We start from the raw sequence: 24,262 nt of genomic DNA, 5'->3' as shown, positions 1-24,262 counted from the left end.
TTTTTTTTTTTTCCCAGGAAGATTAGCCCTGAGCTAACTGCTGCCAATCCTCCTCTTTTTGCTGAGGAAGACTGACCCTGAGCTAACATCCATGCCCATCTTCCTCTACGTTATATGTGGGACGCCTGCCATAGCATGGCTTGCCAAGCGATGCCGTGTCCACACCCGGGATTCGAACCAGTGAACCCCGGGCCACCAAAGCAGAACGTGTGAATTTAACTGCTGTGCCACCGGGCTGGCCCCTGATTTTATATATTTTTAAAGTAGCATTTTTACTAGAAAACTTGAGACTTTGTTACTTTTTTAAAAACTTTCATGAATTTCATATCTTTGTTCATCCTAAAAGTACGTGTTGTGTACCATTAAATTCAATGGTGTATATCCAAATTTTTAATAATTCAAATTAATAGTTTTACTTTGTTAAACACCAGTTTCAGTTTATTCGAAAATATATCACTTACCTTCCTGATTATTAGTTTTACTCTTCCTCATTTATTTACTTTAAGGTTGAAAGCCTAGTAGATGAATCTCTTCTCTGTGTTCCTGCTAATGTTCTCTGTTTTAATTTTAGACATTTTAAATTACATCTTCCATCTTTAAGTCTATAAGCTATTAAAATCTTTCCCTCACCAAAATTACCTCGTGAAAATTTTAGTACATTAAAGGTACTTTTTTTCTTATTTCATTTTTTTCAATGAAGCAGAAATACCTCAATGAAATTACTTAAATGCCTTGTTGATGTTAAATGCTTCTGTTTATCCACTTTGAGGCTTTGAGTAAATGGTACTGTAATTCAATTTAGCCCTGCTACTTAATACCAATCTGGGCTGTGATATGGGAAAGAACAAATTTCAATCTTGAATGATAGGGCATTTGAAAAGGAGCTCCTCTAGATCGCTGGTAAGATGTCTTACAGAACAGCATAAAATAAACTACATAGAGGATTATGCTGACAAGAGTCATTTCACTTGGCGTGCAGTGCATTTCAGTTCAATTCAGCAAATGTATACCAAGCACCTACTGTGTGCTATGCAGTGGTCCAGGTAACCAAGATTTAAGTAGGTACAGTAAAGATCAAGATAGCGCTTTTCAACCCTTAAGGAATTTATGTTATAGCCAAGAAGACAGTCATATATTCACTTAATTTAATGTAGTGAAAGATGTAAAAGTAGCATGAGCAAAATAACTATGGGGATATGGTGGACATTAATGATTTTTTCTATCCAAGGGGTTTTGAGAAGTCTTCAAAGAGTAGGTGGTATCTGAACTGAGCCTTAAAGGATTAGAGGGAGTTTACCTGTTGAAGAATGCCAGACTGGCATCTCAGTCTGTGCATGAAGGCCCAGAGCCATGTAAAAGCCTGTGTCTGCAACACAAGGTGTGCGGCAAGGGCAGGTCTGGGTGGGGTTTAGAGATGAGAGTCAGTGAGTTGTGAGGGCAGATTGAACTCATGGTCCTCTGTCCCTCAAATCTAGTTGTCTTTCAGTATTTCCTATTTCAGTGAGTGACGACAACATCCACGCAGCCTTCTTAACCAGACACCTGGAAGATATCTTTAATCACCCCTTATAAGAAATTCTTTACCAATCCTGCCATTTGTGCCTCCCAGATCTCTCTGGATCTTCTTTCCTTGTCTGCTGCTACCACCCTTGTCCAAGTCATCATCTTTCACCCTGGATTATAGCAGTAGCCTCCTAAATGAACTCTCTGCCTCCGCTCTTGTTCCCATCCATTCCTTATTTCACAAAGCAGTGAGAATGATCTTTTCAAAATGTAGTTCTGTTCATGTGATGTGACCTCTCCCTGCGTAAAAGCTTCAGTGATTTCCCACTGTTTGTAGAATAAAGAATGACCTCTAGCCCAGAGGGCCCTGCTTGGTCTGGCTCCTGTCTCTCTCCCCAGCCCCACTTCACACCACGCTCTCTCTTGCCATCGGCTTCCTTTGTTTCCTCACATGGGCCACACTCCCTCCTACCATAGAGACTTTACATACACTATTCACTGTACCTGGAATGCTCTCCCTTCATCTAGTTAACTTCGATTTACTCTTTGGATCTCAGTATCTCACATGTGTTAATGTCTGGTTCTGCCTATAAGCTGCCACCTGTATGAGGGCAGGGACTTTCTCCACTTTGTTTAAAGCAGCATCTCTAGAGCCGGGCTGATAATAGCGTAGGGGCTGATAGAGCGGTGCTCAACAAATAGATGGTAAATGAATGGATATACTTCAGTAAAGGGGTTAATCCAAGCTGGAATGAAAACTAAGCCTGAATTTAGAACTATTTTCTTAAATAATAGCTGTGTGGATTGCTTTAGTTTTAATGAAAGTTGACATTCACCTTGCTACTGGAATGTTTTGTCTGCATTTCTGTCTGAACTGTTTTCATCATGTAAGTGCTGCATGTGACTTAATGTCTTATTTTCATTCTTTCATTTTAATTTCTTTACCTAGGTCACAGTAGATACACCAACTAGCCCAGTTACCAGTGGACTTCCACTTTTCTTTGTTATAACTGTTACAGCCATCAAGCAGGTAAATCTCCTATTTACAATTATGCCTACATTTCAGTCCTGTCTGGTTTGAATTTTATTTTCAAAGATTCTTTTTCATATTTACTTAGCGTGGGCAGTATCCTTGATTTGTTTAGTTTGTGTTTGGTTCCTATTTAAAACCTATTAAAAAGATTATAAGGTGCATCCTTAATTTCTTTGCTCCTTTCTTCTTCAATATTTGTGAGTGGAGATATAACTGTAAAGGATAGAGTAGGTAGAAGTTTCAGCTCAGTTGGGAAATGGGAGGTGAATTTTGAATATGCATTGATTTTTTTCAATGTGGTATGTCTGTCTGAAAAATTCCCATTCTAGTGGCCTTTATTTTCTGTTCCCTATAGCAGAGATCTCAAGAGCATAAATAATTTTGTTGTCTTTCCTGATGCTACTGAAGGGAGTGGTGGGTAGAGGATACTTTTATTCTTGTTTTTTATCAAAGCTGACAACTGCTACAGTTTGTGGTGCTAATGTCTTTGAAGTATTTTGAGCATTGTATATGATAGTACCTTTGAAAAATTCCAGATGAAATTGAAAATGGAAACAATAAACTGGAGGTAAAGGGCTGGGTTAGCAATGTGTATCATGTACTGGGACAGTCCACAGGACCTGGCTAATTACAAACATACTTTGAGACAGTACTTTCCAAAGTGCTTTAAAAAGTGTCCCAAAGAACCTAGAAAATGAAGGTCAGTTTAACAGTATTGGGAACAAGGTCACCTTTTCCTCTTGGGGTTATCTGGTCTTCTGTCCTGCCTACCAGGAACTGCAAGAATATTTTATCGAGTGATTGCTAAATAAAGACTTTTGGAATGTTCTTTCCCTTAAGCTGTTAGGATTATTTTCTTTAACATCATAGAATTGCTGGTTCTAAGAATAGCCTACTGTATGATTTTCAAAAGCTCTTACTGATTCATTTTACTCCTAATACTAGTTCATGTTAGGCCCTTTCTTCACTGACATCACAGAAAGTATTGGGTGAAGTAATAGCCTGGCATTATCATAAAGAGGGACAGAATAGGACTGAATATAGCACCTGAGAAAAAAGGAGGAAGGCGATCAAGAGATTTTTCCAACAGTTATATTTAAAAAGGTACAGCCATTATTATAAAGAAAAAAAGCAAAGTGATGTAAAAAAGGAGAGGAGCTTGTGCTCAAATGAACATCCTCCTTCGGTAGTCTTTTGGCTTAAATTTACTCCAGACAAAAAGCCTAAAGAAAAATGAGCCATTAAATCTTTACCTGATTACTTTTAACTCTAAAAAGTGAACACCAGTTTATATTTTTCTTTTATCACCAAGTCAATGGAGAAGTTTAAATGTTGATCTCTAAAACTTATCATAGATTCTCTGCCAAAATAATACTAACTTGCCCTTTTCTATTCTCTGTCCCTGGGGAGGAATTATATTTCCTCAGAGGTGACCACCCCAACAGTCTTTTATGAAAGAATGTATTTAAGTGATTAAGTCTGTAAGAAAATAACACAGAAAATTTTTTTCAAATTAAAAAGTAGAAGGGCGGGAGATCTCGGAGAGGACCGGGGCTGGGGGAACTTTCAAAGGCCGGTTCTGCGACCCGGAGGGGAAGCGCCAGAGCTCCGCCCGGGCAGCAGACAAAACTCTCTGTGTGCCGTTAGCAGAGGGGCCACGCTGAGCATTCACGGCTCCCGGAGAGGCCCGGAGAGAATCCCAGAGGGCGGGGCAACCCCCAGCTGCCGTTGCCCACCCCGTGAGGCTAGGGATTGCTGGAGATCTCGGAGAGGACTGGGGCTGGAGAGAGTTCCAGAGACCCAGCTTAGTAGCCTAGGGGGAAACCCTACAGGCTCACAGCAGCCTTAGGGAAAGCCTCTGCACAGCACCAGTAGAAGGCACCCAGCCGCCAGCCACAAGGCTGGAAGACCCCAGGGCAAAAGCAGCATAGCTAGGTGTACTAACCACAGACTGTAGAAGATGCCAATAGCTCTCCTGCGACCCATAGAGGTCAAGTGAGATTTGGTGGGTGCCAACCGCAACGGAGCGACAAATATAAGTGATCCCACCCCTGGCCGCTGGAAAAGCCCATAACACCGTTGCAGACCCCAAGGAGAGAGCACATCTAGGTGGGCTACAACAGTAGGCACCTGCAGCCTGAAGCCCCCCTGTGATGGCCCCCACGGCAGAGGAGGGAATCCAAAGGGCCACTGTGGCTACGAAGAGGGGCCCAGGCCCAGTTAGCAACTACGGACAGGGTTCCTGGTTGGTGAAGTATAAACAGCTGCTCCCCCCACCGCAGCAGCTGAAACAAGTGAAAGGAGCAACTAAACTCTATCTCCATGCGGAGGCACAAATCAACAACATCAAGCAATATGAAAAAATACATTAAATCTCCAGAACAGAAAGAAAGTAACAAATACACAGAAAACAATCCCAAAGAAAATGAGATATATAACCTAAATGACGATGACTTCAAAACAGCCATCATTAAGATTCTCAATGAGTTAAGAGAGAATTCTGACCGACAACTCAAGGAGTTCAGGAGCTATGTCACAAAAGAGTTTGATACGATAAAGAAGAACCAAACAGAAATATTGGAAATGAAGAACACAATAGAGGAGATTAAGAAAAATCTAGATGCTCTGAACAGTAGGGCCGATAATATGGAGGAAAGAATTAGCAATTTGGAAGACGGCAATATAGAATTGTTGCAGGCAGAGGAGGAGAGAGAAGCAAGACTTAAAAGAAATGAAGAAACTCTCCGAGAATTATCAGACACAATTAGGAGATGCAACGTAAGGATTATAGGTATACCAGAGGGAGAAGAGAAGGAGAAAGGGGCAGAAAACCTATTCAAAGAAATAATGGCTGAGAACTTCCCAAATCTGGTGAGGGAGATGGATCTTCAGGTGACAGAAGCCAATAGATCTCCAAACTTTATCAATGCAAGAAGACCAACTCCACGGCATATAGTAGTGAAGCTAGCAAAAGTCAACGACAAGGAGAAAATATTAAGGACAGCCAGGCAAAAGAAACTAACCTACAAAGGAACCCCCATCAGGCTATCAGCAGATTTCTCAGCAGAAACTTTACAGGCTAGAAGAGAGTGGAATGATATATTCAAAAATCTGAAGGACAAAAATCTACAGCCGAGAATTCTCTACCCAGCGAAAATATCCTTCAAATACGATGGAGAAATAAAAACTTTCCCAGATAAACAAAAATTAAGGGAGTTCATTGCCACAAAACCTCCTCTTCAGGAAATCCTCAGGAAAACCCTCATTCCTGAAAAATCCAAAAAAGGAAAGGGGCTACAAAACCAAGAGCAGAGGAGATAAGTAGAAGGACAACAACAGAGAGTAGCAGCTCTACATCAGAACAGATTAAACCATGGGACGAGAAACAAAGGAAACTGAAGAAAACCACAAAACAAGACACAAAATGGTAGTTGTAGGCCCCCACGTCTCAATAATCACTCTAAATGTAAATGGATTGAACTCCCCAATCAAAAGACACAGAGTGGCAGGATGGATCAAAGAACAAGATCCAACAATATGCTGCCTCCAGGAAACACACCTCAGCCCCAAAGACAAACACAGACTCAGAGTCAAGGGATGGAGAACAATACTCCAAGCTAATAATGAACAAAAGAAAGCAGGTGTCGCTATACTAATATCAGACAAGGTAGATTTCAAAGCAAAACAGATAAAGAAAGATAAAGAGGGACAGTATATAATGATAAAAGGGACTCTCCACCAAGAAGACATAACACTTATAAATATATACGCACCCAACACAGGAGCACCAAAATTTGTAAAGCAACTCTTAATAGAACTAAAAGAAGACATCAACAGCAATACAATAATAGTAGGGGACCTCAACACACCATTAACACCAATGGACAGAACATCCAGACAGAAAATCAACAAGGAAATAATAGAATTAAATGAAAAATTAGACCAGATGGACTTAATAGATATATATAGAACACTTCATCCAAAAACAGCAGGTTACACATTCTTCTCAAGTGCACATGGAACATTCTCAAGGATTGACCATATTTTGGGAAACAAAGCAAACATCAATAAATACAAGAGAGTTGAAATAATATCAAGCATCTTTTCTGATCATAACGCTATTAAACTAGAAATCAACTACAAGAAAAAAGCAGAGAAAGGTGCAAAAATGTGGAGACTAAACAACACGCTTCTCAACAAACAATGGATCATTGAAGAAATTAAAGAAGAAATCAAATATTATCTGGAGACAAATGAAAATGAGAACACGACATACCAAATCATTTGGGATGCAGCAAAAGCAGTCCTAAGAGGGAAATTCATCGCAATACAGGCTCACCTCACTAAACAAGAAAAAGCTCACGTAAGCAACCTCAAACGACACCTAACAGAACTAGAAAAAGAAGAACAAACAAAGCCCAGAGTCAGTAGAAGGAGGGAAATAATAAAAATAAGAGCAGAAATAAACGATATTGAAACAAAAAAGACAATAGAAAGGATCAATGAAACAAAGAGTTGGTTCTTCGAAAGAATTAACAAAATTGACAAACCCCTAGCCAGACTCACCAAGAAAAGAAGAGAGAAAGCGCAAATTAATAAAATCAGGAATGACAGAGGAGAAATCACAACAGATACCAATGAAATACAAGAGATCATAAGAGAATACTATGAAAAACTATATGCCAACAAATTGAACAACCTGGAAGAAATGGACAAATTCCTAGACTCCTACAATCTCCCCAAACTGAATCAGGAAGAAATGGAGAATCTGAATAGACCAATCACAAGTAAGGAAATAGAAACGGTAATCAAAAACCTCCCCAAAAACAAGAGTCCAGGACCAGACGGCTTCTCTGGAGAATTCTACCAAACATTCAAAGAAGACTTAATACCTATTCTCCTCAAACTGTTCCAGAAAATTGAGAAAGATGGAGAACTCCCTAACACATTCTATGAAGCCAACATCACTCTGATCCCCAAACCTGACAAGGACAACACAAAGAAGGAGAACTACAGGCCGATATCACTGATGAACATAGATGCAAAAATCCTCAACAAAATTTTGGCAAACCGATTACAGCAATACATCAAAAAGATTATACACCATGATCAAGTGGGATTTATACCAGGGACACAGGGATGGTTCAACATCCGCAAGTCAATCAACGTGATACACTACATCAACAAAATGAAAAACAAAAACCACATGATCATCTCAATAGATGCAGAGAAAGCATTCGACAAGATCCAACACCCATTTATGATAAAAACCCTCAGTAAAATGGGTATAGAAGGAAAGTACCTCAACATAATAAAGGCCGTATATGATAGACCCACAGCCAACATCATACTCAATGGACAAAAGCTGAAAGCCATCCCTCTGAGGACAGGAACAAGACAAGGGTGCCCACTTTCACCACTCCTATTCAACATAGTACTGGAGGTGCTGGCCAGAGCAATTCGGCAGGAAAAAGAAATAAAAGGAATCCAAATAGGTAACGAAGAAGTAAAACTCTCGTTGTTTGCAGACGACATGATCTTATACATAGAAAACCCCAAAGAATCCACAGAAAAACTATTAGAAATAATCAACAACTACAGCAAAGTAGCAGGGTATAAAATTAACGTGCATAAATCAGTAGCATTTCTATACACTAACAATAAACTAACAGAAAAAGAACTCAAGAACTCTATCCCATTCACAATCGCAACGAAAAGAATAAAATACCTTGGGATAAACTTAACCAAGGAAGTGAAGGATCTATACAATGAAAACTACAAGACTTTTTTGAAAGAAATAGGCGATGACATAAAGAGATGGAAAAACATTCCTTGCACATGGATTGGAAGAATAAACATAGTTAAAATGTCCATACTACCTAAAGCAATATACAGATTCAATGCTATCCCAATCAGAATCCCAAGAACATTCTTCACAGAAATTGAACAAACAATCCTAAAATTCATATGGGGGAACAAAAGACCGCGAATTGCTAAAGCAATCCTGAGCAAGAAAAACAAAGCCGGCGGAATCACAATCCCCGATTTCAAAACATACTACAAAGCTACAGTGATCAAAACAGCATGGTACTGGTACAAAAACAGGTCCACAGATCAATGGAACAGAATTGAAAGCCCAGAGATAAAACCACACATCTATGGACAGCTAATCTTCGACAAAGGAGCAGAGGGCCTACAATGGAGAAAAGAAAGTCTCTTCAACAAATGGTGCTGGGAAAACTGGACAGCCACATGCAAAAGATTGAAAATTGACCATTCTTTTTCACCACACACCAAAATAAACTCAAAATGGATCAAAGACCTAAAGATTAGGCCTGAGACAATAAGTCTTTTGGAAGAGAATATAGGCAGTACACTCTTTGACATCAGTTTCAAAAGAATCTTTTCGGACACTGTAACTCCTCAGTTGAGGGAAACAATAGAAAGAATAAACAAATGGGACTTCATCAGACTAAAGAGCTTCTTCAAGGCAAGGGAAAACAGAATTGAAACAAAAAAACAGCTCACTAATTGGGAAAAAATATTTACAAGCCACTTATCCGACAAAGGGTTAATCTCCATAATATACAAAGAACTCACACTGCTTAACAACAAAAAAACAAACAACCCGATCAAAAAATGGGCAGAGGACATGAACAGACATTTCTCAAAAGAAGATATGAATATTGCCAATAGACACATGAAAAGATGTTCATCATCGCTAATCATCAGGGAAATGCAAATCAAAACTACACTAAGATATCACCTTACCCCCGTTAGATTGGCAAAAACATCCAAAACCAAGAACGACAAATGTTGGAGAGGTTGTGGAGAAAGAGGAACCCTCATACACTGTTGGTGGGAATACAAACTGGTACAGCCACTATGGAAAACAGTATGGAGATTTCTCAAAAAGTTAAAAATAGAAATACCCTATGACCCAGCCATCCCATTACTGGGTATCTATCCTAAGAACCTGATATCAGATATCTCAAGAGTCTGTTGCACCCCTATGTTCATCGCAGCATTATTTACAATAGCCAAGACGTGGAACCAGCCTACATGCCCAGAAACTGATGATTGGATAAAGAAGATGTGGTATATATACACAATGGAATACTACTCAGCCATAAAAAAAGACGAAATTGGCCCATTCACAACAACGTGGATGGACCTCGAGGGCATTATGTTAAGCGAAATAAGTCAGTCAGAGAAAGACGAACTCTATATGACTCCACTCATAGGTGGAAATTAGTATATTGAGAAGGAGATCTGATCGGTGGTTACCAGGGAAAAGGGGGGGGTGGGGGGAGGGTACGGAGGGGGAAGTGGTGTACCCACAACATGACTAACAAAAATGTACAACTGAAATCTCACAAGCTTGTAATCTATCATAACACTAATAAAAAAAATAAATAAATAAAAAGTAGAAGAAAATTAACATTAACTTGAAGAATAAAAGTGGAATTAGAAAAATAAATCTTCGTCCTTCACAGTTGAAGAACAGTAAGGTTCTATGCCTGTGTTTTCATTAGTTTTTATCTGTAGAATGGAGGGACCTTTTAACACAGTAAACCTATTACCTAAGGGGTATTTTGAAAAAATACCTTAGTTTTTGCTGAAAAAAGGTACAGTGTTGTCTCTTGAGCATTCTGAGTTGAAAACTGGAAGTATAAATATCTGCTGGTGACTCATGGAGGGGGTTCTAGAAATGTATTAACAACTTGACTTCATTATGTGAGCTTGAGTATGTGGTTCTTTTTCTCCTAGGGTTATGAGGATTGGCTGAGACACAGAGCTGACAATGAAGTCAACAAGAGAACTGTTTACATTATTGAAAATGCAAAGCGAGTGAGAAAAGAGAGTGAAAAAATCAAGGTATTAATTTTTGTAATTCATTCTTTTTTTATTATGGCAAAACCACGCCATTTTAAAATGTACAATTCAGTGCCATTTAGTACATTCACAATGTCATGCAACCATCAGTGCTATCTGGTTCCAGACCATTTTCATCACCCCAAAGGGAAACCCCCATAGCCATTAAGTAGTCATGCCACATTCCTCCCCCACCCAGGCCCTGGCAACCACTAATCTTCTTTCTGTCTCTATGGATTTGCCTATTCTAGATATTTCATATAATTGGAATCATACACTCTGTGACCTTTTGTGTCTGGCTTCTCTCACTCTATGTAATGTTCTCAAGGTTCGTTCATGTTATAGCATCTGTCAGTACTTCATTCCTTTTTGTGGTTGAATAATGTTCCATCATGTGGCTATACCACATTTTGTTTATCCATTCATCAGTTGATGGACATTTGTCTTTTTTCCACTTTTTTGGCTATTAGCAATGTTGCCATTGTGAGCACTCATGTACAAGTTTTGTTTTGTTTTTTGAAGAAGATTAGCCCTGAGCTAACATCTGCTGCCAATCCTCCTCTATTTTGCTGAGGAAGATAGGCCCTGAGCTAACATCTGTGCCCGTCTTCCTCTATTTTATATATGGGATGCCTCCCACAGCATGACTTGATAAGCAGTGCTTAGATCCACGCCCAGGATCCAAACTGGTGAACCCTGGGCTGCCAAAGCAGGGCACATGAACTTAACTGCTATGCCACCAGGCTGGCCCTCATGTACAAGTTTTTGTTTGAACATCTATTTTCAATTTTGGGGGGTACATACCTAGGAGTAGAATTGCTAGGTCGTATGGTAATTCTGTGTTTAACTTTTTCATGAACTGCCAAACTGTTTTCCATAGCAGCGTATCATTTTATATTCCACCAGCAATGTATGAGAGTTCCGAGTATTATTTATTATTTTTTAATATCTCAGAAAGTTTGATTTTAATCAAATTAATCATTGTTTATTATTATTCAGGAAGATCCCTGCCAATAAGATTTTAGACTTGTCCATATCAAATAATATTTTTTATTCCCAACAGATTTTATTTCAATTAATAATAAACTTTACTTTTTGAGCAGTTTTAGGTTACAGCAAAATTGAGCAGAAAGTACAGAGTTCAGATATACCCCCTTCCCCCACACAGGTACAACCTCCCTCACTATCAGTATCCCCCACAGAGTGGTACATTTGTTAGCAATAGTGAACCTACACTGACAAATCACTATCACCCAAAGTCAATAGTTTACATTAGGATTTACTCTTGTACATTCTATGAGCTTGCACAAACGTACAATGACACTTACGTACAATTATAATATCATACAGAGTAGTTTCACTGCCCTAAAAAACCTCAATGTTCTGCCTATTCATCCCTCCCTCCCTCCCACCCCAGGCTACCACTGATCTATTTACCGTCTCCTTAGTTTTGCCTTTTCCATAATGTCATACAGTTGCAATCATATGGTATGTAGCCTTTTCAGACTGGCTTCTTTCACTTAGTAATATGCATTTAAGTTTCTTCCATGTCGTTTCATGGCTTGACAGCTCATTTGTTTTTAGCACTGAATAATATTCCATTGTCTAGATGTACCACTGTTTATCCATTCACCTACTGAAGGGCATCCTGTTTGCTTCCAAGTTTTGGCAAGTATGAATAAAGCTGCTGTAATCTTCCATATGCAGGTTTTTATGTAGACATAAGATTTCAGTTCATCTCGGTAAATACCAAGTAGTGTGATTACTGGATCATAGGGTAGGAGCGTGTTTAGTTTTGTAAGAAGCTGCCAAGCTGTCTCCAAACTGGCTATTGCATTTTGCCTTCCCACCAGCAGTGAATGAGAGTTCCTGTTGCTCCACGTCCTGGGCAGCATTTGTTATCAGTGTTCTGGATTTTGGCAATTCTAATAGCTGTGTAGTGGTTATCTCATTTTTGTTAGATTTGCAATTGGTGACATATGGCTTTGAATATCTTTTCATATGCTTATTGGCCATCTGAATATCTTCTTTGGTGAAGTGTCTTTTCAGGTCTTTTGCCCATATTTTAATCAGATTATTAATTTTCTTGCTGTTGAGTTTTAAGGATTTTTTTTGTATATTTTCGGTAACAGCCCTTTATTGCATGTGTTTTTTTACCATACGTTATCCCAGTCTCAAGGTATTACGTATTTATTTTTATTTTATTTTATTTTGTTATTGTGATAAAAAAACAGAACATTAAATTTACCATCTTACCTATTTAAGTGTACAGTTCAGTAGTAAGTATATTCACATTGTTGTACAACATATTTCTAGAACCTTTTTATCTTGTAACACTGAAACTCTATACCTACTAAACACTAATTCTCTCTATCTCCAGCCATTTCTACCTTCTGTTTCTACTTGAGAGAGATACTTTGACTACTTCGGAGAGATACTTCCCCTGAGTGGGATCATATGGTATTTGTCCTTTGCTGTCTGGCTTATTTCACTTAGTGTAATGTCTTCAAGGTTCATCTATGTTGTGGCATATGACAAGATTTCCTTCTTTTTAAGGCTACATAATATTCCACTGTGTGCATATACCACATTTTATTATCAATTCATCTGTTGATGGACATTTGGGTTGCTTCCACCTCTTGGCTATGTGAATAATGCTGCAGTGAACACAGTTATACAAAGAACTCTTTGAGATCCTGCTTTCAATTATGTTAGATATATATCCAGAAGTAGAGTCTCTGGATCTTATGGTAATTCCATTTTTAATTTTTTGAGGAACCTCCATCCTGTTTTCCATAGTGGGTGCACCATTTTACCTTTGCACCTAGAGTGCACAAGGGTTTCAAATTATCCACATCCTCTCCAGCACTTGTTCTTTTCTGTTCTTTTGATAGTGGCCATCCTCATGGGTGTGAGATGATACCTCATTGTGGTTTTGATTTGCATTTCGCTAATGATTAATGATGTTGAGCATCTTTTCATGTGCCTTTTGGCCATTTATATATCTTCATGGAGAAATATCTATTCAAGTCCTTTGCCCATTTTTTAATCGTGGTATTTGTGTGTGTGTTTGCTGTTGAGTCGTAGAAATTCCTTAAATATACTAGATATTGATCCCTTATCAGATACATGTTTGCAAATATTTTCTCCCATTTCGTAGATTGCCTTTATACTCTGTTGATTGTTTCCCTTGGCGCACACTTTTTAAGTTTGATGTATTCCCATATCTCATTTTGATTTTTTTGAATGTATACGTAATATTCAAATTTATTAATCAAGAAGTGCAAATCATGGGGCCAGCCCCGTGGCTGAGTGGTTAAGTTCGCGTGCTCCACTTCCAGCAGCCCAGGGTTTCGCTGGTTCAGATCCTGGGCACGGACATGGCACCACTCGTCAGGCCACGCTGAGGTCGCATCCCACGTGCCACAACTAAAAGGACCTACAACTAAAAATACACATCTATGTGCTGGGGGGATTTGGGGAGAAAAAAGCAGAAAAAAAAGAAGTGCAAATCAAAACAAGTTTTTCTCATCAGATGGGACTTTTAAAATGGGCAGAGACTTTCTCACAGGCTACTGGTAAAAACATAATTTTTGTTTGTTTAATTTTTTAAAAAAATTTTATTGAGGTCATAATAATTTACAATATTGGGAAATTTCAGTTGTATGTTACTATTTGTCAGTCACCATATAAATGTGCCCCTTCACCCCTTGTGCCCATCCCCCAAACCTCTTCCCCCTAGTAACCATTAAACTGTTCTGTTTGTCCATGTGTTTAATCTTCCACAAATGAGTAAAATCATATAGTGTTTGTCTTTCTCAGTCTAGCTTATTTTGCTTAACATAAAACCCAAAAGGTCCATCCATGTTGTTGCTAATGGGATGGTTTTGTCTTTTTTTTGAAAGATTTTATTTTTTCCTTTTTCTCTCAAAGCCCCCCAGTACATAGTTTTGTATTTTTAGTTGTGGGTCCTTCTAGTTGTGGCATGTAGGATGCCACCTCAGCATGGCTTGGTGAATGGTGCCATGTCCACGCCCAGGAATCAAACTGGCGAAACCCTGGGCTGCCGAAGCAGACCATGTAAACTTAACCACTCGGCCACAGGGCCAGCCCCGGGCTTGTCTTTTTTATGGCTGAGTGGTATTCCTGTGTGTGTGTGTGTGTGTGTGTGTGTGTGTGTGTGTGTGTGTATACACACGCACCATATCTTCTTTATCCAATTATCAGTTGGTGGGCACTTGGGTTGCTTCCATGTCTTGGCTATTGTGAATAATGCAGCAACGAACATAGGGGTGCATGTGTCTCTTAGTATTGTTGATTTCAAGTTCTTTGGATAAATACCTAGTAGTGGGATAGCTCGGTCATATGGTATTTCTCTTTTTAATTTTTTGAGAAATCTCCATACTGTTTTCCATAGTGGCTGCACCAGTTTGCATTCCCACCAGCAGTGTATGAGGGTTCTCTTTCTCTACAGCCTCTCCAACATTTGTTACTTGTTGTCTTGGTGATTATAGCCATTCTGACGGGCATAAGGTGGTATTTAAGTGTAGTTTTGATTTGCATTTCTCTGATGATGAGCATCTTTTCATGTGCCTATTGGCCATATGTATCTCTTCTTTGGAAAAATGTCTGTTCATAGCCTCTGCCTACTTTTTGATTGGATTGTTTGATTTTTTTTGTAGTTCAGTTGTGTGAGTTCTTTATATATAAAGGAGATTAACCGCTTGTCGGATATATGATTTACAAATATTTTCTCCCAGTTGGTGTGTTCTCTTTTCATTCTCATTTTCCTTTCTCGCTGTGCTGTTGGTGTTATGTCCAAGAAATCATTGCCAAATCCAAAGTCCTGAAGCTTTTCTCTCACCTTCTTCTAGAAGTCTCATAGGTTTAGGTCTTATATTTAGGTCTTTATTTTCACTTAATTTTTGTATATGGTGTAAGGTAAGAGTCCAGCTTCATTCTTTTGCATGTAGATTTCCAGTTTTCCCAACACTATCTATTGAAGAAACTGTCCTTTCCTCATCGCATAGTCTTGGCATCCTTGTTTAAAATCATTTGGTCATATATGCAAGGGTGTGTTTCTGAGCTCTCTATTCATTGATGTACATAGCTGTCTTTATGCCAATACCATATCATTTTAATTGCTATTGCTTTGTAATATGTTTTGAAATCTGGGATTGTGAGGCCTCTATGTTTATTCTTTTCAAGATTGTTTTGTCTATTTGGGGTCTGTTGAGATTCCATATGAATTTTAGGATGTTTTGGTGAAGAATGCCATTGGCATTTTGATAGGAATTCCACTGAATCTGCAGATTGCTTTGGATAGTATATACACTTTAACAGTATTAAATCTTCCAATCCATAAACATAAAATGTCTTTCCATTTATTTGTATTATGTTCGATTTCTTTTAGCAGTGCTTTGCAGCTTTCACTGTACAAGTGTTTAACTTCTTTGGTTTATTCCAAAGTGTTTTATCCTTTTTGATGCTATTGTAAATGGGTTTTTTTTCTTAATTTCCTTTTTGAGTTGGTCATTGATAGTATATAGAAATGCAACTGACTTTTGAGTGTTGATTTTATATCCTTCACCTTTGCTGAATTCATTTATTAATTCTAACTTTTTTTGTGGAATCTTTAGAGGTTTTTCATATAATATGTCATCTGTGAACCCGGATAGTTTTAGTTCTTCTTTTCCAATTTGTATGCCTTTTATTTCTTTTTCTTGTCTAATCACTGTGGCAAGAACTTCTAAAACAATGTTGAATAGTAAGTATTATTGGGAGTGGACATCCTTACTTTATTCCTGATCTTAGAGGAAAAGCTTTCAGTCTTTCTCCGCTGAGTACGATGCTAGTTGTGAGCTTGTCATATATGGCTTTTATTATGTTGAGGCCATTTCCTTTTCTTCCTAGTTCATTGAGGTTTTTTTAAATCATGAAAAGGTGTTGAATCGTGCCAGATTTTTTTTCTGCATGGATTAAGATGCTCATATAGTTTTTGTCCATTGTTTTTGTGTTGCATTACATTGATTGATTTTTGTATTTATCCTTGTATCCCAAGGATAAATCCCATTTGGTCATGGTGTATGATCATTTTAATGTGCTGTTGAATTTGATTTGGTAGTGTTTTGTTTAGGATTTTTGCATCAATATTCATCAAGGGTATTGATCTGTAGTTTTCTTTTTTGTAGTGTCTTTTTCTGGTAATAGTATTAGTGTAATGCTGACCTCATAGAGTAAGTTTGGGAGTGTTCTTCCTCTTAAGTTCTTTAGAAGAGTATGAGAAGGATTGGTTTTATTTCTTCTTTAATAAATGTTCAGTAAAATTCTCCAATTAAGTCATCTAGTCCTGAACTTTTCTTTTGGGGGAAGTTTTTGCTTCCTTCTTCAATCTCCTCACTAGTTTTGAGTATGTTCAGAGTTTTTCATATTTTCATGATTCAGTTTTGGTAGGTTGTATGTTTCTAGGTATTTATCCATTTATTCTAGGTTATCCTATTTGTTGGCATATAATTGTTTATAGTAGCCTCTTGTACCATCATGAGACATTTAGTGACGGGGATATGTTCTAAGAAATGCATCATGAGGAGATTTCATTGTTTTGTGAACATTTCATAGAATGTACTTACACAAACCTGGATGGTGTAGCTTACTGCACACTTAGGCTATATCGTGCTAATCTTATGGGACCAGCATAGTATATGCAGTCCATTGTTGACAGAAATGTTGTTATGCAATGCATCACCATAATCATTTTTATTTCTGTGGCATCAGTTGTAGATGTTTTCTCTTTTTTAGCTATTTGAGTCTTTTTTTTCTTAGTCTAGTAAGAGTTTGTTCATTTTGTTGATCTTCCAAGGTATTATTTTTAAAAGAATATTTCTATATGAATATAGATTAAAATATGAAAGCTACTGGAAATGAGATCCCCCAGAACAAGGGAAGAACATGAGTGGGACAGAAAGAAAAGAGGGTAGGTGAAAATACCATTTCAGAATGATTCAGGGCTGTGATATAAATTCATAAAAAATAATACTATTTTCCCTGTACTCTTATCAATTACTATCACTAATGAATTATTTATTAAATACCTGGAATTCCTGGGCATAAGTTCTCCATATCCCCAGTGCTTGGTAAATTGTCTTGCGTCTACTAATAGTGATGATGGGAGGAAGGCGACAGAGTAGGAGGGTTACCTGAGTTTGACATAGATTGTCTTTCTTTTATTCTTTTTTCTTTTACTCCTCTGATTTTGCTGTCATCCCCACCCTCTTAGAAAGACCCCCATCTTTCACCTTCAGTTCACTAGGCTTCTTTGCCTTGAGGCTGACCTTAAGCAGATATAATCTTTTTTTTTTTTTTTTTTGAGGAAGATTAGCCCTGAGCTAACTACCACCAATCCTCCTCCTTTTGCTGAGGAAGACTGGCCCTGAACTAACATCCATGCCCATCTTCCTCTACTTTATACGTGGATGCCTACCACAGCATGGCATGCCAAGCGGTGCCATATCGGCACCCGGGATCCGAACCAGCGAATCCCGGACCACGGAGAAGCGGAACATGCGCACTTAACCGCCGCACCACTGGGCCGGCCCCTCAGCAGATATAATCTTAATTAAATCAGTTTATGTTATTGTATGAAATACTATTTCTTTGTGCCCTTTCTGGAGTATTTGTGTGTGGAAAGAGATGCTTATAAATGAAAAGTGTCTAAATATTTAATTCCTTGGCTGGGGAGTAGGGAGACTATTGTTGAGCAGGAAAGTGACTTGTTCTGTATCCTCAGTGCAATGGGAATTTTTGGAAGGATTTCAAAGCCAGGGAGTGACTTGATCTTATTTTTTTTTAAAAGACAAGTTTGGAGAGTAAACAAAGTGGAGGCATGGGAAAAAGTGGAATGAGGGAGACCAGTTAGGTGGCTACTGCCATAGTATAAGCAAAAGATGATAAGAGCTTATATTAGGATGATAATAGTAGAGATAATGTTGATAAAATAGTAGTTAACATTTATATATTACATAAATATACCAAGCACTCCCTTTTACATTATAGTAACTCATTTAATCCTTCCTTCACAACAGTCCTCTGAAATAGGTACTTGCATTATCTCCTCTTTAAAATAAGGAAACTGAGGCCCAGGGAGGTTAAGAAACTTGTCCAACAACCAGTAAGTGGGAAAGCTGGGATTTGAATTGAAACAAGTGGGTGTAGACTCCATGCTCATAACCACAACTTCGTCCCACCTCTCTCATGATTAAGATAAATGGATATATTCACGACATTTTTTTGGAGATAGAATCGTCATGACTTGGAGATGTATTGGATGTAGGGAATGAGAAAAAAGAGAAAAAAAGAAGAAAGATAGCCTTCTTGGTTTGGGCCCAAGCAACTGGGTGAATTAATTAGTACCATTAAACAAAATACTGGTGCTATTAAATAAGGTGGAGAAGGCTGGAGAAGAATAAGTTTAGGGACAGATGTGGGAGTATAGGGAAATCAGTAATTCAGTTTTGGCCATGTTAATTTTGAGATACCTATTAGACATCCGGATGGAATTGTCAAGCCTGGAGCTGAGAGGAGATATTTTAACTGGAAATAGAAATTTGGATTTCATCAGCATGTAGATGGTATATGAAGCCATGAGACTGGATAGAATCACATAGAACATAGAGAAGAGAGCCTAGAAACAGGAGTTGAGGAATTCCAATGTAGAAACACAGCTATTTGTAAGGGACAGAGTATGGGTATTGGAGTTAGAAATATTGGAAGAATTTCTTCAAGTTTACTGATTATTTCCTTTGTTGCATCCAGTCTCCTTATAAGCCCATTGAGGGAAATCTTTATCTCTGATATCATGTTTTTTGTTTTTAACTTTTCCATTTGCCCTTTTTTTTGTAGTTTCCATCTCCGCTCAAATTCATCATCTGCACATATATATCTACCTTTTTCACTAAATACTTTAATATCTTAATCATAGCTTTTTTTACATCTCTGTTTCATAATTCTAAAATCTGAACTTTTCTGGGGCTAGTCCTGTTTACTCCTTTATCTCTTGATGATAGGTCATTTTTGTCTTGTGTTTTGTGTGTCTTATTTTTTTATTGAATTTTTGACGTTGTATGTTAAAGAATGCTAAAGAGTGAGGTGAACAGTATTTATGTTCTGAAATGGGCATCCCTCTCTGTCAGCCCATTAGGGTTGGGGGTTGAGTCAATCTTCAATCCAGTCAGGATTTGGCCTGGCTTTGGTTTTTGTTATAGTTATTGATGCTTTCAGTATACCACGGGACCTCAAATTCCTGAAGTGGTGGATTGCCATTGCCTTGTGTGGGATCTGGGATACCAGGGGGTTTTTCTCAGTGTTCCTGTTCCACCCTCTCCTCAGCAGATCCTACATCCCTGAAACAGAGGATGCCTCTCTCTGCCCTTTCTCCTCCCCCAGTGGTAGATTACTATTTCATGGTATTCATTGCAAAGCTCCTGGTGGGAACAGAGTGGTTTCTTGGTTCTCCTGCTCCAGTCTCAATATTAGGCAGGCCTTATGCACCATACCTCTGGGTGAAACTTTCTCAGTACTCCCGCTCCACCTCCCATGGCAGCTGGACTTTGCCTTTTATCATTGCTAGCTCCTCGGTATGAGTGAGCTTCCTGTCCTATCCCCAGCAGTACATGGCTTTTGCTTCTACCTCTCCTGCAGTGGTAGGGACGTTTTCCTGAGACTATGCCAGAGACGATTTCTTGCCTTTCTTGTACACATAGATAGCTTTTGTCTCATGTCAGAGAAGGATCTACGATTCTGGCATATTTTGAGTCTGTCTCTTCACAGCAGTCAATCACAACCTGTATGCCTGTACCATTGAAGAAGGCTCTTTTAGGTCTCCTGCCCTCAGGCTTTCTCATGAGTTCCCAGTGGATGCCTGTAGAGAAGAATTGATGAATGGTTATGATTTCCTCTTTTCTCTCAGGCTTGCAGAGATTCAAAACTGTCATGTTAGTTCCTACTAAGCCTTTAAGAATTGCTTAAAAATCTAGTTGTTTCCTTCTCATGCACTGTTATGGCAGCCATCTCTTCCACCTGTGCTTTGTCAATTGTGAAACAGTTCATTTCTCCTGTCTACTCAGAGGGACTTTTCGCCCTTTGAAATTTAGTTCACTTGGTTGCCTTGCAACCTCAGCTCTCTGAGGAACTAAAAGAATAGGTGATTTTGTAGATTACCCAGCATTTTCTAATATTTATGATGACGGATGGTGATGTTCTCTTGTGGCTTTTGATATGCTAAGTGGAAACAGAACTCTGGAGTTGATTCTCTAACTAGAGCATATTGTTTCCTTCCTAAACCTTTGAGCCTGGCCTGCCAGGCCCTTTGTGATCTGGCCCTTTACCATCTCACCAGCCTCAACCTGCACTCCAGTTCTAGGGACCTTTATAGTTGATATCTGAGCGAATCACAAATGTTGTAGAACAAATTATTTGTGGTTGCAGTTATCTAAGGCACTTACCCAAGGTCATATAGTTATGTGGCAGAGCTGCGACACAGAGTCAAGTTAAAAGGTCCTACCTTGTAACCATTGTGATTTGTTCCCTACATTATTAAATTATCTGTAATAAAAATGGTTCATGATTTCTTCTCTCATGTTTTTCCTCTGCTTGAGCTTTGGATGCTTGCTGATAGGAAGTTATTTCTCATTGCTATATTGATTGATTCTTCTGATAGCAGATGAATTGTTGGAAAGTGACCTATTTGAAATTTTTTTCAAATATTATGAGAAAAATAGATGCCTATCGAATTAACTGAGGTTTTCTGAGCACTGAAGCAGGAACTGGCACCCAACAATAATAGTGTCACCACATGGAGGGCAGAGCATGTTGAAATATGCATGATGCAGAGTGGGAGTGTGGCTGCCCAATGTTCATGAAGTGCTCAAGTTGAGACATGTTGATTTTCGTGATTCATTCACCAAGTGATAATGGTCATTGTCTTAATGAAACAGCAATGCCAGAGAACAGGTGGGTCTCTGGGCGCTGAAATCATTTATTAAAGGTCAATACTGAGGTAATCTGAAAGCATCACAAATCGTTGTGATCTTAAAGAGGATTCTGAATGTTGAGTAATATTCATTCTTTCATTGCCTTTCATGTGGTATAGAATGCTGAAACCCTTTCTAAGCCTCAGAGTAGAAGAGATCTCTTGCTACAGTTCTGACTTTACTTTGAGGTGTAATGAGTACTTTGTTTAGAATTAAAAATACTTATATTTACTTTTCTCTCCATGCTAGGTCGGTGATGTAGTCGAAGTACAGGCAGATGAAACCTTTCCCTGTGATCTTATTCTTCTATCATCCTGCACTAGTGATGGAACCTGTTATGTTACTACAGCCAGTCTTGATGGGGAATCCAATTGCAAGGTAAATGGAGACTAAACGTTTCTAAACATTTTGAGCTCAAGATAGTTAATCATACAATATTCCTTCCTTCTGCCCCCTAGTCTTTCATCTTGTTATTTCCTATTTGTCTAAGTTTTGTATTTGAAGACAGCTTTTATATAATTGTCTTTGAACTTCTAAGCAAATACTAAACTTTGGGGAAAAGGATAGTGTTGGGTGGGGAAAATCCATGCCACAAATAAAAGCTATCACATTTTTTATAACACTGCTTGCATTTAATATTGACATAACCCCTTCAATATTTTATTTAGGCTTTTAAAAATGAGAATAATCATAGACTGAAAATAACTATAAAAATCACTTCATGCAGTCTAACCTTACAGTTTGATCTACTTTCATTTAAAAAGCGATGAATATTTTCTTTAAAAAAATGTTTATTCTTGGCACATAGAAAATGTAGCCTGGAGTAATTTGATTGCTTTTTAAAAAATACCTTAGGGTGTAGTTTGGCAAATGTTTGCTTTATTGCAACTAGGAAGAATTATAAATGTGTTAAAGCAAATTTGCTCAAACTGGAGGACAACTTACTTCCCTGGTACTTTCTGGCACAGTCAGTTCTTGGCCATTGACCAGAGTTCCACGGGGCATGAAGATGTATCCTCTGTATGCTGCCTTTAAAGCAGGGTCCTAATGTGCTCACTTCTGTGTGTATCCTTGAGGGCTTTCCTCTGCTTGTGTATTCCATCTGGAGTTGAGGACCAGGACTTAGTATGTGAAAAAGTGACTTAAGTGCCTGTTAGGTGACTAATTCTGTCCTTCAAGGGCATGGTGATGAAGTAGTCCCATTTAAACTGTTCAAAAACAAAGTCATATTTGAGAGAATGTCAAGATAAAAATCAAGAAATCTATCTAAAGATTCCCTAATAGGAGAAAAACTTTAAAGAAAGAAAGCTTTCAGGTGGTTTCTTTTTTCATTTAAGTTGATCTGATCAAATTGTCTAAAAGTACATAGGTTTTTAAAGTCAGGAGATAGTTTTAAATATAGCTCAGGCAATTTCATGGTATTTCCCAAAGACCAGGTAACAGCTTTCCCTTCTGTGTAAGTGGTTATAGTCTTTGGGTCTGTGTTAGCCATTCTTTGATGATTTATAAATGGGTTCATTGGCGCATACCTTGAGTTCTGGATGAATCAGGTACAATAATATACACTAGTAGAATATTCTGCCTGACAAAAGCAAGACACATCATCTCCCTGCTCCTCATATGATATGTTGCTGATTTGAGCATTTTCAAGATCATTAATTATGCTGTTTGTATAATGGAACTATTAATGATTTTTTTCTTTCTGTTGACAAAATATTAGGATTCTTGTGACCAAAAGGGTTATGTTCAATTCATATGTGTATATTTACATCACCATACACTGATGAACAAAATAGTACATCTCAGTTCTATAAATAGAAAAAAATAAATGCATTAAATTTTTTCATGGAGTTTTCAGTTAATTATATGCATACTGCAAATGGAATTCTCTCTGTGGTTAGTATCAAGAAAAGCTTTTAGTTTTTTCATTATCTTTGAAATCTCCTTGCAGCAAGGTTATCTTTCTAATTGTTTATAATATATTTTAAGAATAATACCATAAAATTTATTTAGTGGGAACTGTGCATCAGTATTTGTATTATTCTGCCAAAGCCTCTTAATAAAACATACAGTGTTCCTAGAATCAGGTAGCTGTATGATTATGAAAAGAAACACTTTTTTTGTTTGTTTTTGCTTTGTCTTCTACTTTCATCTAGACACATTATGCGGTACGTGATACCATTGCACTGTGTACAGCTGAGTCCATTGATACCCTCCGAGCAGCAATTGAATGTGAACAGCCTCAACCTGACCTCTATAAGTAAGAATCACTTGGTTTTATTTTCCTGCTGTCTGTTGGCTTCCAGTATTGCAAAGAAACACCCATCACTTACCCAGCCTCCTTTCGTTTGTATTTTTATGAGCTGTTCCTTCCTTCTGGCATGAAAATGAATCAAATGAGCCTTGTTTGCTATCAGCCTAAGATAAATCATTGTGGGTCCAGGCATCTTACTTGTGATTTTTCCTTTATTTTTGTTATTTGTAAACATGACCATCCATCAAATTTTAAGATTATGTTATCCTGTAAGGCTGATCTATCAGACTGATGCATTAACCAGCGTTAATTAAAACAAAATGTGTCATCCAGCATTCAAGAGAGAAGGGGATATGGAGCCATGCAATTAGTAAGCATTCCATCCTTCTTTTTATGATGATCATAGTGACCTGAGTATTGCAAACGGGCTATTTCTTGTCCACAGTAAACAGTTACATTGAGCGAGCAGTGAAATGGTGTAATTTTCTCTATTTTACTCTTCTTAGTCTTTCTGGAGTAGATTTGCTAATTAACAGTCATTGTGGGTTGTCAAAATTTGGCATTTGATTT

General features: G+C 38.1%; 1 protein-coding gene across 7 annotated transcripts in view; it reads left to right on the top strand.

Annotated features, from left to right (window-relative positions):
- Window positions 1-24,262, top strand: part of ATP11C (ATPase phospholipid transporting 11C) — a 177,368-nt gene that overhangs the window by 83,719 nt on the left and 69,387 nt on the right. For 6 of the 7 annotated variants that reach the window (XM_044763022.2, XM_044763024.2, XM_044763023.2 and 3 more), the window contains exons 4-7: window positions 2,453-2,533; window positions 10,307-10,414; window positions 21,688-21,816; window positions 23,595-23,698. In XM_044763022.2, coding sequence (XP_044618957.1) covers window positions 2,453-2,533; window positions 10,307-10,414; window positions 21,688-21,816; window positions 23,595-23,698 — 422 coding nt within the window. Of the gene's footprint in view, window positions 1-190; window positions 346-2,452; window positions 2,534-10,306; window positions 10,415-21,687; window positions 21,817-23,594; window positions 23,699-24,262 lie in introns of those variants that run through there. The other variant, XM_044763027.2, reaches the window with a different exon arrangement.

Source organism: Equus asinus, chromosome X (assembly GCF_041296235.1).
Source record: "Equus asinus isolate D_3611 breed Donkey chromosome X, EquAss-T2T_v2, whole genome shotgun sequence".
In the NCBI taxonomy this organism is placed as follows: domain Eukaryota; kingdom Metazoa; phylum Chordata; class Mammalia; order Perissodactyla; family Equidae; genus Equus; species Equus asinus.
The sequence above is the reverse complement of the archived record's forward strand: the minus strand, read 5'-3'. Positions and strand labels throughout refer to the sequence as shown.